Source organism: Topomyia yanbarensis, unplaced genomic scaffold (assembly GCF_030247195.1).
Source record: "Topomyia yanbarensis strain Yona2022 unplaced genomic scaffold, ASM3024719v1 HiC_scaffold_4, whole genome shotgun sequence".
Taxonomy (NCBI): domain Eukaryota; kingdom Metazoa; phylum Arthropoda; class Insecta; order Diptera; family Culicidae; genus Topomyia; species Topomyia yanbarensis.
The window spans coordinates 187,620-203,634 of NW_026683602.1; the positions used below are offsets into that span (position 1 = coordinate 187,620).

Consider the following 16,015-nt stretch of genomic DNA (forward strand, 5'->3'; position numbering starts at 1 on the left):
TTATCTCTTGAATACATTTCATTTCCTCCTCCGTAGGTAACATCCGTAATTCTCCAGAATTCACCGCCGAACGCAAAGAAAAACAACCTGGGCGGCCGGTTAGCCCAACCCATCTTCCAAACGTTGATCGTCACATGGATTCGGGCCCACACGAATGTGGTGGTGAATCCGGGCCTCTGGGACAAGTTCCTGAAAGTGTTGTCTTCGTTGACACACCGCGAAGAGCTAATCGTTGAATGGGACAAGACGATGCAAACTTTGACGCGTGTTCTCGCCAGGCAGGTATACAACATTAATCTGTCGGATTTGCCGCTGGATCGGTTGGCGGAACAAAAGGGTAAGAGGAAACGGGGAACGCCTTCCAATTGGACTCAGAACTCGGTCGCGAATCAGAATGACAAGCCGGACAGTTCGGTGACGCAGTGCAATAACAATGGCAAAATGTCCATGGACGAGACCGTCGGCGATGATGTGAGGATCGTTGGCCACGGTCAAGTGGTAAGGAGTATTCCAGGGACACCGTCCCTGAATAGAAGCTACAGCGAGGGTAGCTTGGCACCATTCCGAAAGTCTCGAACAAGACGAAGGGTAAGAAGCAAGAATCAGGCACAGAATCAGCAACATGTAGCCTCACTTCCGATGGCGGTAGAGCATTCATTGAATCGGATGCTGTCCAATAATTCTGGCGGTGGATTGAGCATTAGCAACGAGAATTTGGAACTATCAAGGTTTTCTCAGTGCGACGAATCGTTGATGATGGGACCACCAACTATTCGAAGAGCTCTTTCGTTGGACTCCATTCGTCCTACGCCGGGTAAAAGTCGTGCAATAGGAAATGATAGCGACAGCTATAGGTGTGGATCCAGAAGTCCGTCACCAACGGCCTCGAGTGGAATTGAGAGTGGCTCGATCAAGGATTCTCCCATGCAAATAGATGTGTTGACAGCCGATAGCTCTAGCATCGATACTCAAGATGAGAGTAGCGCAGTTTCCGCTGACAGGAGATCCATTTTGGCTGGTGGAACCGCTCGCGGTTGGCTACCGGATGTGGCCGCTATTATGTGGAGGAGAATGCTTGGAGCTTTGGGGGATGTTAACAAGATCTTGAATCCAAAATTACACGCGCAGGTTTTTCAGTACCTGGTAAACATAACGGAAAGTTTGATCAAGATTCGAATAAATCAAGGAATCTCGTTGGACGGCCAGGTAGTCCCTACTCCGGTAAATCTTGTTCCACCAATTGCGCTTGTTGCACCTTGGTGTTACGGCGCCTTAACACTGGATGGCCAATACAGCCAAGGTAAGCTGTACGCTATGCAGTTGCTGTGTACAATCGTCAAGGCAGGGGCATCATTAGGAAACAATCAGCTGCCGTTGTTTTACCATGCGCTTCATCAGGCTCTTTCCGGTGAGGATCGAGCGATGGCCTACACTGCCTTGAGATATCTCGGAGGGCCACGATTTTTGAGTTTGTTACTTCCGGGACATTCCTTACTCTTGTTGGATTTGGTTCACGCTTCAACGATAGTTCTGACTTCGTCGGAAACTGGACCACATGCTCCCAGATCCCAGGTTGCAGGTCTACTCGGTTCCCTGCTTTGTTTTCCAAAAACATCCCTTCCGGGACCTGTTCTGCAGCCATCGGAGCCCAACATCGACCTAATGGAATGTCCAGATCTGCAGGAACACGTATTAAATATTGTCCTACGTTGTGCACGCCGGGAACCTACAGCCAAAGCTCGTTCTATCGCAATAGCTTCTCTCGGCCAGTGGATTCTTCAAAACCTTACCAATCCGTCCTCATCTAATTCCTCCACCGCTTCAGAATCAACTTCTTTCAAGCAACGAATTCCTTTGCACCATTCCGGGTCAAATTCAGCGCGCGAAGAAAGCGCCTTCAGTCCCCGTATTCGTGAAGCCTTCCAAGTAATTCTGCAAGCGCTTCAGTTTAAGCATCGCATCATCGCCCGGCTAGCCTCTGAAACGCTCAAACTTTGCGCTGAACAAGGAAAACGCATTGAACGAATAGACCGCCTACCACAGCTGATTATTGACACGATATGTCTGTCATTGGAAATCCAAAACGTTCCATATCCGAAAGACTCGGACAAAACCGTACTAACTTCTTTGCTTCTAACGCTTGGTGAATTTTGTATGTCCTTCTCGGTGGAAACCCTTCAGCGACCCAAGAGCACCGATTCCGACGAACCGCTTATACAGGTAGTATTCAAGGCTCTTTACAAGATCGCCATGGGTGTTCACAACGGCGAGCGGATCAAGCTATTCACTACCGATGAAGACTTCGACATGACAATCACTGTAGATGATGTTCGGGAGCAGAATTCTCCCACGGAGCCCACCTACCAAACCTCGGAATGGATTGCCAATTGTCAATCTGCGATTAGATTGTGTGCCAAAACGGTTGCAATGCATTTGATTACCAATCTGGGTCATTTTCCCATGGGTATCGGTGCGACACGGCTCAGCTCGATGGTTGATGAACAGGACGATCTAACTGGCGGTAGTACCAGTACTTTGCATCGAGAAAACTCATGGGGTAATCGAGATTCAATGGATTTAGGAGCATCACAGGTCTTGGCTTCTCCGAATCTTCAATTGTTGATGTTAAGTCCAGAACTGGTGGCAAGTTTTATTGAATTATCTGCTCTCAAGTTACCAGGAGGTGGAGCTACCGCAGGTCTGATCACAGCCAACCGACAAGTACGTTTATTGCTTCGAGACCTAAATGGTAAAGCCTGTTGGGACGCATCAATCCTCTACAAAGAACCAAGTCCTACCGCTGAAGATACGAGTAGACAAATAAAAGACTTTTCCCCTTCCACTGAAAAGCCAAACTCAGCATTTCCCTTCCGAACAGACGGAGGATTCTCAAGGATATTCGCTGGAGCAGCTGCCTCCATTGACCCAATGATGTCCACTGTGGGGCTTCCGATAGCGCCTCTTCGTCATACCCTCCGACATAGACCTGTTCATCAATTACCGGTGGCCAAAGACCTAGCACCTGATCTAGATCAACTGGACGATTTGCTTCAATACATTGGGTACACTAGCCCGGAGTGTCTGGATGCCAGCGGTTCACCTCTAAACACCGCCGGCCCTTCGCCTCTTGGTCCACCATTAGAAGCACAAACCATCTCAATAATCCTAAATCAACGAGCGCTTGAAACGGAGTACATCGCCCGGCAAAACGCATCCGTAGGCCTGTTAGGTGAGTCCCCTGCATACAACCTCGGAGGATCCGTAGCATACGCTTCGTTCATAGACGATAACCTACCTGTGGTACCGTTTGGACCAAGTGGAACATTAACGACTAGATTCAATAATACGACTTCGGTTGACCGATCATCGACGAACTCTTCCAGCGAAACAAAATCATTCCAGTTCGGGCGAATCTTATTTAGCCAGCTGGGTTTGGCTGGCTGGGAGCGGCGTAAAAGAACTCATCTGCTGCAGCGAACGGACAAACTTCTGCGCGAACTTCGTAATCTGGACAATCAGAAGTGTCGTGAAACGCACAAAATGGCTGTAATCTACGTTGCTAACGGACAGGAGGATAAAGGAAGTATCTTGAGGAATGCATGCGGTAGTAGCACTTATGAAATGTTCGTATCGGCACTTGGCTGGGAGGTGGAGTTGGAATCGCACAATGGCTTCCTCGGAGGTTTACCTAGGCAGGGCTGCGGCCAGACTGCCCCGTACTATGCGACACCGTTCCTGGAAGTCATCTACCACGTGTCAACACGAATGCCATCCGATACGTCGGAGGCGATGTTGAACAAGACCCGACACCTGGGCAATGACGAGGTTCACATTGTGTGGAGCGAACACAATCGCGACTATAGGAGAGACATTTTGCCTACGGAATTCTGCGATGTACTGATCGTGATATATCCAATGAAAAGTGGTCTTTTTCGGGTGACGATTAGCAAGAAACCGGACGTTCCATGGTTCGGACCGCTGTCCGACGAGATGGTGGTGGGTGGTTCCTGTTTGGCGAGCTTGGTTCGAGCTTCGGCGATCAACGCAAGCCGAGCGAAGAGGACTTCGCTTTCGCTGTATCAGCAGTAGTAAGTTGAATAGTTTGGTTGGTTTTGAAGATCATTGACCGTTGGTTTTTAATTTTTTTTTAGTTATGAGGAACGGAACCGCTCGTTGGACACGGTGGCATTACGGCACAAAGAAAGTAACACCTTCGAGGACTTTACCGCGAGGATTTTTAGTCCGATTCCACCGCAGATTGCGGTGACCGGAGGGGTTATCGGAGGTTCCGGCACGGGCGGATTGAGTAGCGCTGGCGCGCCGCTAGCAGCTGCCCTTATCGATCATCACAGTCGGACATCTTCCAAGAGTAAGTATCTCGTGCGCGGTTTGTTGTCATAGGACAGGGTAAACCAGAATAACTGTCAGTTGAGATAATAATCGTAAAGTACAAAAAGGGTGCTAGTGTGGTTCTTGTGGATGTAACCTGGAACCACTTGAACCAAATGAATCTCAGAAAGTCTGGTTGGCATCGTGTTTGTGGATAGAGTACAATTCACAGACTACAGAGGTAAAAGTACATACTAAAAATTTGGATTGGATAAGAGTAAAGTCAACTGTACAGGAGTTTCTCTTCTGAAAATTCGGTCGAAAAGATTTTTAAACATTTCTATCGTTATGTTACTCGGTTATAACTCTGGATCCGATTCGTTGATGGATGACCCAACTGCTGGAAGTCCTCAAGATTGCAACATAGTATCGAGTGGGTGATTAAAGTCTTGATTAATCCTGATTTAAAAAGCTTTCGTAATTTATTCCAGTGAGGTCTGATAACGTTCTGGTTTTCCGACACGAACGCGGCAAGTTTATTCCAGCAAGTGAACATCATCATCATCGTGGCCGAGCAAGTCGGGTACTCTGTATTTCAACCAAGTGTATTAGATTTCCTGGTTACCCGATCTTCGTCCGTAGTGCATTGACACTGTGTGGGATTCACGATTCACTTTCGTGCCTAACCACTAAAAACACTTCTTACTCTTTTTTCGCCTTTTCCTTCAATGAACTATATCGAGGTATTACTTCGTGGGAGTACTCATTGTGCTTTCGTCGCACCTATTTCTTCTGCTGTATCTCGGAACCTCACTTGGTCCATTAAATGGCTGGACCTTTTCGTTTCGATTTAACTCTCGACTCTTCACATGCTTCTTGTAGCCATCTTTTACGTCGCCGTTGAGCTCTCGCTTCAATGAGCCGTTTAGGAACTAATTCCATGAGCGATTTAGCTCCTGTTTCCGTTAGTCATTCAGCTCCCTGACTTGTGACGATCTACTCGGATAGACCCCGGCTGTGAACTCACCCTACTCCGACTGAGAGTTCCCTGGCGGAGGAATTTCTCCCGACATCGATACCCGCTTCCTCGAACAATTAGGCTCCCAGATTTATCGAGATCTACTCGTATATTATCCGGCGGTGAGTTCCCTGGCAGCGGAATTTCTCTCGGTAACGATTTCTGTTTCGTGAGGCAATTGGCTCCCCTTTTTGTCGCGATATAGTCGGATAATCCACGGTGGTGAATCTACTTTACTGTGAATTCCACGGCGGTAGATTTCTCCCGGTATCGATGTTTGTTTCCGTGAGCCATTTAACTTCACGCTTCGTCCCGATTTACTCGATCTAGTCCCAGCGGTGGAGGGTGTTGAAGTCAGTCCGGCAATTCTGGTGAAGTCTGACGTCCGGTTTACTGGTACCCGCTACTACGTCGCGTACTACTCAACTGGTTCCCGCCGGTGGACCTAGTCTACACCGACGGAGAGTTTCCCGGCGGCGAAATTTCTCTCGAAACCCAATTTGTGATTTCACGGTGGCTTTCTATCCACCGGCGCTACTGGTCCCTTCGTCACTTTCTCTGCAGCTCGGAGAGTATATTCGTAAACTCTCTGTTGGCAGCGTCCCAGATATGCTCGTTGTGGCACATCTCCTCGACAATATTGTCACACCAGACATACGAATTTCTTCGAACCTAGGGCATTCGAAGACATTCACGCACTCCGGGCAAAGGGGCTGGCTGAGAGTTCATAGTCAGTTCAATTCTCACAACCTCCCTTTTTAAAGACACAAATGCCTCTTCCACTGCTCTACGCTCAACGCTTATGATGTTGATGTTGTCCGCGAAACCAAGAAACATGTGAGATTTCGTGATGTTCCGTTCTCTTGCACATCAGATCGCTATGTTGAACAATAGATTCGAGAGTGCATCACCCTGCCTCAATCCATCTAACGTCACAAACAAGTCGGATATCTCTCCAGCTAATTTGATGCTTGGTTTTGACTCACCCAACGTTACACGAATCAGTCTAATCAGTTTATCCGAAAGCCATGTTCAACCATTCTCTTCCACAGTGCGTTTCTTCTCACTGAATCGTACGTCGCGTGGAATTCCACAAACAGTTGGAGAGCGCGCAAGTTGTATTCTCGAAATATATTCCTGATTTGTCATAGGGTAAACATCTGGTTGTTCGTTGATCGTCCTTCTCGAAACTCACTATGGCATTCGCCGACAAAAGATTTAACCAACGGGCGCAGACTGCTAAACGGAACACGAAAGAGTACTTTATAGACCATGTAAGATCGTTATTACACTCGATTTTGTGACCCTTCTTGAAGATCCAAATTCCATCGTGAGATTGGGAGTTTTTGTTAGGGTTGACTTCGCATCTTATTTTTAACGTACTATACAGAATACAAAGCTAGTTATTTCCACTCACCCTCAGCTAAATATCTGGATTAAAATTAAAAAATTCGAGACAGAAGTATAACAACCATTTGAAGTTGTTTCCTTTAGAAAATCAAAGGAGAAGCATTGTTGTTCATTTAACCTAATACTTCATCAGCCTGGATCCACCATCCGGAGATGGTAGCCACAGCACGCGAGGTCACTCAACAAACCGTGATGGCATCGGTTTCCCTGGAACAACCTTCGCCGCGTCCGCTGCGCAAGTTGCACCACCCTTTCAAGCCGGTGGTGACAAAACCACCGAAAACTGCACCGCCACCAGTTCCATCGACCGGCGGGGTCGGGCCAGTGCTAGCCCATCATCATCAACACCATCATCCCCACCACCAGCAGTACACACCCGGCACCGGTACGCCACCGGACAGTCCCACCCTTCCGGGCCGGTCCAAGTTCAAGTGAGACTGGTGGTAGCTTCTGGCCAGCACCAGTAGCGAAGAAGATCTGTACACCGCCACGGAGCAAACGCAGCAGACGCTGCGCAGCCCCATCATGGAAAAGGTCGGCATTTCCGTTTGCTTCTGTGGGAAATGATTCCATTTTTGCTTTTATCAAACGCGAATACCAGCCTTCTTCCTGTATAGTGTAGACACGGCTGAGAAGCGTAAAAGATGTAGCTTTAAAATTAAAGGAAAATATTTATTGCTGATAAGCACCACGAGTAAAAATAATCAAAACAAGTATCAGAACTTACACAATTGTGAGATGAACGCGTCCATTAATATTACTATTATTACTATTTTGTCCTTTTTTGTTTGATTTTATAACTCATTTTTAACATTGTTGTATTTAATTTAACCATTGATTTATTAACGAATGCTTCTTTTGCTAGGAGTAAGCCTTTTTCGACGTCCCTTTTTATAGTTGGTAGCTAGCTCGGACCTTTTGTCTTCGCGTTAGATAACTAATGAAATAGTACTAGTTAACGCACTTTAACACATCATATAATGATCACCTTTATGAAAGTAAGAACTTATAATATTCGGCGTTATGCACATATGCTATATGAGCGCTGCAGGCACTTATTTCCTCCACTGGAAAAGTATTGTTAGATTACTACTTATTTATTATTATTGTTTTGAGGGAGTCCCGTGGGTCTGCTAGGGAAGTGAAAAGTGAAATTACGAATGAGACGCAAAACTGCTGTAACCAACAGAATCGCTTTGATTCCAACTTTTTTCTTTAATCGTTATTTATTAATAAAACTACATGACCAGACATGTTTTCCCTTCTTCTATCGCATAAACATAGACTAAGATTGTTAAAGAAACGTAACATTGAAGTAAGGATACGAACAACGTCTTAACACAGATAAATGGTAATGGTGACAGGATTTAGGTTTAAGAGCACTTTTGATACGAAACTAGAAAAGAGGTCTACTGGTAGTTAGACGCAGAGATGAGCTCGAGTGGGTGGTTTTTTATATGAGTCGGACACTGGAACGGAGTTTAAGATAAGATAATATATCAAACGGCTTGCAAAATAATCTGTTGCGAATGTTTTTTCTTTTGTTCTTCTTTACTACCAGCCAAAACATGTACTGATCAAAGACGTTTGTTAGGATGCATTTCAAGAGCTAAACATTTATAAATTAACTGAATAAACCAGCAAATGAATATGTTAGTGGAGAGTGTTTCATTTAATATTTCTTTCTTTTTACTTGCAGGAATTCAAACTTAATATTCTGCGAGTAAATATCACCAATATGGAATCGATTCAGGTAAGTCAAATTCACTGGCTATGGAATGAGTTAATTCACATGTGATTATCACAGATTTGGTAGGCTCATGGTAACATGGTAGGCTCCGCATATGCAGAATGAATTTACTCAAATTGCGCGTTCCTAATTTTAGTCGCAGATATGTGCTTTACCATGTCGTCTAATCCTTTTACTGGTGGCAAAGGAACGCAAAAATAAAGGTAGTATTGCTTCATCCGCATTAGGAAGCATCCCACCGAAGTTCTCTGTCGTCTAGAAATGCATACTGTCCTTTTGTAGCGAATTTTGCAAGCGTAATACTGTATAAGTAAGTTAGGTGGACATTGACAATCCTGTCCCGCCTTTCTGGTGTTAATGTCGACCATACTGTCAGTTTAGTCGTCCTGGTCCTGCGTTTGAAGTTCGTGAGGGGGTCTTTCGAACTTCCTTCTCAGGCGAGTATTTTGCTTAAATGATAATTCGCTCCCTGAAAACCATGTCGCAGTTTCTAAGCGGGCACTGAAATAGCTGGGCGTAATGATGGATGTCGCAGTTTCGACTGAATTCCAACACAAGCTATAAATGCTTTAGCCATAATTATGCCGAACACCGGGCCAAGCAGGCGTCTTCTGGCTAATGTATCAAAATCGATACTGAGGTACAGAGGCACTGTCTGTGTTGCGGCGCTGTAGACAGCGGAATGGAGTAAAGCTGAGTAGTACGTTCAGGCTCGTGGCCATGCGGGTCGCAAGCGCGTACAGGACTATCTCACTCAGTCTGTGTTATCGCTGGAATGATCCCGATCGGCGTCATCCTAGTGGAAGTTAACGAATGCTATAAGCGGAACGAGACCAGGGGAATACGGAAACCACTGAGAGTTGACTCGGGGGCCGATATAAGGAAGGTGGACTCGAAGATTCATACCGGTTCTCTCGACCTGGGTAAATAGGAGGCATAGTGAACAGTACCTACATCGGTTCGGACACTCGGTGTCACCCTTTTGTCCGGAGTGCATAAACGTCGGGGAAACACCGGAGCATATGGTCTTCGAATGCGTAAGGTTCGAAGCGACACGCAGGGAGATGCTTGAAACGGGAGGACCGGATATCAACCCGAATAATGCCGTCTACAGAATGACAAGCGACATAAACACGTGGAACGCGGTCAACAGACTGGTGACGCAGGTCATGACCGCCTTACAGCGAAAATGGCGTGATGAACAGCGAGCAACGGTTTCAGGAGAGAAATAAACTCCGGGATTTTAGCTGGACGGACGAAAAACTATCTAGTAATACGCTACAGTTCCATTAGCCTGATATGAAAGAAAGCATGTCGAATATTTTTATAATCAATGAATAAAAATAAATTCTGGAAGTAGGGTTCCTGGATCTGAGTTTCTACGAAATAAAATGTGTCCAAAAACAAGTGTTGATCAAATCTTTTATTGAATATTTTCAACAGATTCACAGGTTGGATGTGATTTGCGAGTCACGTAACCTACTTCGTCGCAGCTTTCTGGTTTCGATGACAGTGTCGGTAGGGGTTCGTTCCCCCGCGTGCAAACATTGATGTTCGGTATGAAGAATGACAGCACAGTACAGATCATAAGGATAGCACCTGACATCCCAAAACTCCACTCACAGTGAGTGTCCAGCAACATTCCGAGCATGTTTGCCCCGACTACCCCTCCAAGTCGGCCGAACATTAGCGCGATACAGACAGCCATTGCTCTGTGGTAGAAGAAGAAAATAAAGCTAGGCAACGATATCAGTAAACACTTCTCACCTTAAATTTGTTGGAAACAGATCTACAGTGGCGGCAGTAACCACACTTCCACCAAACCCTGCCATCACCAGTATCATGTAAAGTGACATACCACCAACAGGCGTATCCACTACAACCATCAATGCTCCGGATAAACCACAACCCACGAAAACGAACACCAAAATCGATAGCTTCCCCACCACGTTGATGAGCACACCTATCACTGCGAACCCCAGTGCGTAAATCACCTCAAGTATGAACGAAAGTCCGTATGTGGTAGCATTCAGCATCTGTGGTGTGCAGCTTTGATCACCGACAACCTCCGAATTGATCAGCCTATTTTGCGTATAAACCACATTGCACACGGTGGTCCGGTCAACACCAGCAGCATGTGATTCTACCAATTGGTTCAGAATCTCCGGAAAGAACATGTATAGCCCATGCGAGGTGAAATATGTTCCGAATTGAAGAAAGCACACAATCGCTGTTATGTTCAGGTAAGGTTTCCGAAAGAGAGGAGCAGTTTGATCCCAAACCAGTTTCATCATAGCACTGAAACCTTTGGAGCTGCTTAGCACAGCTCGACGTTCCTCGAATTGTTTGTCCTCCTCATCCGCGAGAATTAAATCAATGAAAAGTGGCGAAACTGTTTTACCACAGTTGACACGATGCATCCACTGGATGGTGTCGATCGCTGCTTTCATATCACCCTGATGTAGCATAAACTTAGGACTCTCCGGTAGCCAAAGCAATGCTAGACCACTAACCAGACATGGCAGACTGCAAACGACGAGAAACAATCGCCACGGACGGTAGACAATGTTCAGCACCGGCACAACAAGCGCCCACTCCCGATTTATTACGACGTAAGCTATCGCTGGTAGTAGCAGACAACCTATTCCGAAGACGAACGAAGCACCCATAATGGCACGAGATCGGTTGCGGTGGTTGTGAAACTCGCCAAGATACGCGTAGATGGTTGCCGATGAACCGGAAACACTGTGACATTTTCAAAGTGAATTAGTTCAAATTATACACTAAACATTCGAAAACTTACAAGAAGCCGGCAAAGAAACGTAAAATGACGATCGACCAAAAGCCTGTGGCGAAACTGGACAAAGCAGTTGTCCCGAACGTCAAACAAAGCGTGGGAACAATCACCTTCCGGCGGCCCATAGTATCCGCTAGAAATCCCCATAGGTGTGAACTGATGATAACTCCCACGAAAGCTATCCCACTGAGCACTCCCTTCTCCTTGGTAGACAACTGTAGGTCACACTCGGCCACCGCGATGACGTAGCTGATTCCTAGAGTTTCAAGCAGGAATGCTGTAAGAATTGTCCCCGCTATGATGATTAGAACGTAGTTCAGTTGGCCGAACTCTGTGAAGTAACTAACACATTATTTTGGAATAAATGACAATCTTGTCACTTACTTGTCAACGAGAGGGCATCGTCGAAAGTTACCGAGTTGGATACTGAAAGGGATTATCTTTAGTCTGGTTAGGGGTCCCAAATATTTAAGAAAAAATTCCAACTCACCACCTGATGTTTTATCGTTGGAACTTTCCATGGTTGGTTGGGAACTAGTTTGATTCCCAATCAAAATTTCTTGCTGATCTTGTTTCCAGATAGATTCCTACTGAAAGGCGCATACAGATAGGATGTTAGAACGAGTGACTGTGTGTTGGATTTACGGATATGTACAGAATAGAGTTTGGTTTCTGTTGACCCTATTTGAACTTGGTATTGTTTAATTTGTTTGAAGAAAATCTTTCAGATTACAAGGCCAAGAAGATTTGAAAGTATTATTCGAAATGTTCATGTTCATAAGTTAAGATCAATTCGATTTCCCTTCAATAGTAATTGTGTTTTGTTTAATTAATTTGAAATTGACTACCTCCAGGTTAAAAGATTCCCAACTGTTCCAGGTATCAGTCTCTATTCATATCCCTCGCGTTCTTATATCTTTGAACACACATCGTAATTCAAAACATCAAAAACTCACATGCATGGCAACATCATCTTGAATTATCTTCTACAATCTGCGGTGGAAGCTTTCACCTTACAATAGTAAACACACGCTTGTTGTATGATCCAGCTGAGCTGCCGCTAGCTACCAGATAAGATCTGTAACAAAAACTTTTCACCAGACTGAAAGTGTGTCTAGACGTACTATCGAAGACACAAAATACCTGGGAGTAAAGTGCACAGTGTATTACTGTGGAATCAGTATGTCAAGAAAATTATGGTGGAAGTTTTACGGTAGGATATTTGCTGGAAAATGGGATCTTGGAACCGTTTCAAGCTATACTCTGCGGGTATCACTCCAATCAGAACCGTGCACCAGGACTGGTTTAGGGGGTTCAAGCCACCTCCATGCAGGTTTTATATTATCTTTTCAACGCAGAAAATGTCATTTAAAATCGTTTACTCTGAAGACGGTTTCTGATACTCGCATAGGATTCTGACTTACCATGTATCTTATAATTCTGTCGGAGCTCTGCTTTGGATTCTGAAGTAGTCCTTCCTTGGATTCTATTCGAAACTTTTTAAAGACTCTTTTTAGCATTTCGATAAAATCTATCTCAGCATTCCGAAGGAATCCTTATCTGTATATCTACGTTTTGTTGCTCAGAATTCTATTGGATTGTTTAGGATTCTGGAAAATAAACATATCTCAAGATTCTGAAGAAAAGCTTCTCAAGATTTCTGGTGGAATTGTTCTCAAATTGAAGTTCTCTTGAAGTATGATTTGCTCAATTTTGGCGGAATCGCTGATATGACGAAAGGTTTAAGAAATCTGTATTTGCGCAGGGAATTTCTCTAAACTACTAATGACAAAACCGTTACCCTTCGTCTGTTTCTATTTATGAGATATCTAAATGCTCATTGCAATTATTTGGAATATAAATCGTTGTCTCTCAGCATATTTTTTTTACTTCGATTATAGAGGTTTTAACCTTATGGTCATTCGCCTCTTCGGGTTAGAAAAATCTCTTATGAAAAATTTCTAACCCTATGTGCGGGGTCGGGACTCGAACCCAGGTGTGCTGCGTACAAAGCAATCGATTTTACCAATACGCTACGCCCACCCCAGCATGATATTGTTTTATATTTGCATTACAAGAAAAACGGATCTGCCTACGTTTATTAATCATATTTCCATAGAAAAATTTGTACACTTTGTCATAAAACTTCGCTACTTGTTGTTGGTCTCATATTGCAAATGAGTTCAGCGTGTATTCAAAGTGTTAATATGGAGGACCTTTGTTGTTTATTTTTGTTACGGTTGCTTTGATTAAATCAGATATGAAAGCTTTGCTTTTCAGTGCTTAAAAAATACTTCCAAAACTCCCGATGTTTTTACAGGGAAAAAATCTAATACATAATTGTAACAAGGAACAAGTGAAACATAAAATGCTTGCTTAAATAAAAGCGGTACGATATATAAATTTATATGGAAGCCGAAGAAAAACCGACATCTTCTCTATCCCCCGTCAACTAAACTAGATCTTGGATGCTGCCCCGCCTCGACAAACCGCATCATTTATTGCCTTAGCAACGTACTTGACGTTGTTCTCGTTCAGGCCACACATGCTGATCCGACCGGTCTTTAGCAGGTAGATGCTGTACTCCTTGATCAGAATTTCCACTTGTTTTTCTGTCGAAAACAAATACGTCCAATTGGAATTAATTTGCTAAAATTTATCTAGTAGATCCTACCATTCAATCCCGTATATGAGAACATGCCAATCTGCTGAGTGATGTGCTCCCAGGTTCCAGGAGTTTGCAGTGCCACCAGTTCATCGTACAGAGCCTGCCGCATGGTGATGATACGGGAACTCATCGTTTTGATACACTCCATCCATTCGGCTCGTAGTGTTGGGTCATTCAACACCCGGCTCACGATTCTACTGCCAAAGGCCGGCGGGTTGGAGTACATACCACGAACCAACAGTGTGATTTGCGAAGCCACCGCAGAACTGGTTGCTGTGTCCCTCTGGACGACGGTAAGATTTCCGATACGTTCGTCTGTTATAGATGATACAAGGGTTAGTATTATATATTCAGGACACCACAAAAATTCATAACTCACTATACAATCCAAAGTTCTTGGCGAAACTCTGAGCGCAAAATAGTTCAAACCCACGTTCCACAAAATATCGCACAGCGAAGGCATCCTTATTCGGGTCGCCACTAGCGAATCCTTGGTAGGCTGAATCGAAGAACGGGAAAAGCTTCTTCTGTTCACAAACATCGGCGATCTGTTTCCACTGTTCCCGCGTAGGATCAATTCCGGTAGGATTATGGGCACACGCATGCAGTATAATGACGGCTCCTTCCGGTGCCGCTTCCAGATCTGCAATCATGCCTTCAAAGTTGATACCCCGCCGCTCTTGATCCCAGTAGCGATACGTCTTCGGCGTCGTAAACCCGGCATACAAAAATACCTTATGATGGTTTTCCCACGTCGGCGATGAATAGTAGAAAGTGGTTCGGTGAAGAATCCGCGCCAGAAACTCGGCGCCCAGTCTCAAGGCACCGGTTCCCGACAGTGTTTGCACACCGAAGGCACGCTTACTCTTGATAGCCTCCGAATCATCTCCCAAAAGCAAAGTACTGGCACCGTTCGTGACGTTCTCCATTCCTAGCACCGGTAGGTACTCATGATTCAAGCTACCGTCGGCTATGATTGCAGCCTCGGCCTTCTTCACCACCGGCAGGATCCACGGTTTACCTTCATTCGTACGGTAAGCTGTGATGAAACAGAGCAATTAAAAATCCAGTGCATCTTGTTGCTATGGTTATTCTGTGCGAGTATTTTAGACCTTATCAGAGAATTTGGAGATACTTGAAGAGTTCATTTAGTCAAAGCCGTATGATAATTCCCACTTGTTGTTTGGCCTTAGGTGCGTGATAAGAGAATGTCACTTTTTTCTCCGATCTATTTATGATTAAACACAGCAATTATTGGCATTTCAATTGGCTTATTTATACTCGTTTAAAACAAGGTAGACTATTATTCGCATTCGAGTCTTTTGTGTATACTCGTCACAGTGTGTGACAAAACAGTAGCTATTAAGTTTACGCAAAAGTGGTATAATAATTATATACATATTCATTCTCCAACCTGACCTGTATTTGCCCTTGAATAACCTTTGTACAGTTTTCACGCACTCCAAGAATATGTATATGATACGGCAGAAATGGACCACTTTCTTTTACATATTTACAATCGATTTTTTCTACAACTTACCCCCGACTCCCAGGTTAACTTTGTCCGGGTTGGTATCCTTTAAGCAGGCCTGATTTAGAGCGAACACCTCGATCGGTGGCCCAACTTCTACTCCAGCGAAAATGCTCATCTTGTCGGTGAGATTGATGTTTGAATGACGGTAATAAATTGATCGAAATAAATGCCAAACTATTGTATATTTGGTCGCCTGTGCTGAGTAAAGTTTCTTTTCCAGTAATCCAGAAAATTTACTAGAATGTACGCATTCCGGGCGGACAATAGTACACCAAACCACGAAGCTCTTACACGGACTGGTGAGAAGAAAGCAAATCAACTCTCTGGTATTTATAGGTATATAGCAATGAGTCTATACAGTACCAAGTTAGATAACAACAAAGCGTGAGGTAACAATGACGAGAATCACACCAATGTAGAAATTGCTACTTTACTGATAACAAGTAGTACCTATAATGGAACATAAAATGTCCGATGAAATCAAAACAGATTTTGCGAAATTTGGAGAA

The 16,015-nt window shown here is 44.5% G+C and overlaps 3 protein-coding genes across 4 annotated transcripts in view; 1 reads left to right on the plus strand and 2 right to left on the minus strand.

The window, feature by feature from the left end:
* LOC131695465 (probable Rho GTPase-activating protein CG5521) overlaps window positions 1-8,413 on the plus strand; it is a 25,084-nt gene extending 16,671 nt beyond the window's left edge. For both annotated transcript variants that reach the window (XM_058983980.1, XM_058983981.1), the window contains 3 exons: window positions 37-4,088; window positions 4,152-4,369; window positions 6,891-8,413. In XM_058983980.1, the coding sequence (XP_058839963.1) occupies window positions 37-4,088; window positions 4,152-4,369; window positions 6,891-7,192 (4,572 nt within the window). In that variant the 3' untranslated portion in view covers window positions 7,193-8,413. The remainder of the gene's footprint in view (window positions 1-36; window positions 4,089-4,151; window positions 4,370-6,890) is intronic.
* Window positions 8,414-12,956, minus strand: LOC131695466 (synaptic vesicle glycoprotein 2B-like). The gene is made up of 5 exons (XM_058983982.1): window positions 11,795-12,956; window positions 11,689-11,730; window positions 11,311-11,635; window positions 10,275-11,252; window positions 8,414-10,219 (listed from the first exon to the last, which is right to left on the minus strand). The coding sequence occupies exons 1-5, from the start codon at window positions 11,823-11,825 to the stop codon at window positions 9,931-9,933; spliced, it is 1,665 nt and encodes a 554-aa protein (XP_058839965.1). The 5' UTR covers window positions 11,826-12,956; the 3' UTR covers window positions 8,414-9,930.
* Window positions 12,957-13,385: 429 nt separating this feature from the next.
* Window positions 13,386-16,015, minus strand: LOC131695469 (aspartate aminotransferase, cytoplasmic-like). The gene is made up of 5 exons (XM_058983985.1): window positions 15,870-16,015; window positions 15,513-15,802; window positions 14,352-15,011; window positions 13,979-14,287; window positions 13,386-13,916 (listed from the first exon to the last, which is right to left on the minus strand). Exons 2-5 carry the CDS (start codon window positions 15,619-15,621, stop codon window positions 13,762-13,764), a joined length of 1,233 nt encoding a protein of 410 aa, XP_058839968.1. The 5' UTR covers window positions 15,622-15,802; window positions 15,870-16,015; the 3' UTR covers window positions 13,386-13,761.

Coding starts and splice junctions, on each gene's coding strand:
- LOC131695469 (XM_058983985.1), bottom strand. CDS start 15,621: ATGAGCATTTTCGCTGGAGTAGAAGTTGGGCCACCGATCGAGGTGTTC. Junction 14,288..14,351: donor CAAGAACTTTGGATTGTATA/GTGAGTTATGAA, acceptor CATCTATAACAG/ACGAACGTATCGGAAATCTT. Junction 13,917..13,978: donor CTCATATACGGGATTGAATG/GTAGGATCTACT, acceptor TGTTTTCGACAG/AAAAACAAGTGGAAATTCTG.
- LOC131695466 (XM_058983982.1), bottom strand. CDS start 11,825: ATGGAAAGTTCCAACGATAAAACATCAGGTG. Junction 11,253..11,310: donor CGTTTCTTTGCCGGCTTCTT/GTAAGTTTTCGA, acceptor AAAATGTCACAG/TGTTTCCGGTTCATCGGCAA. Junction 10,220..10,274: donor CTGTTTCCAACAAATTTAAG/GTGAGAAGTGTT, acceptor CTTCTACCACAG/AGCAATGGCTGTCTGTATCG.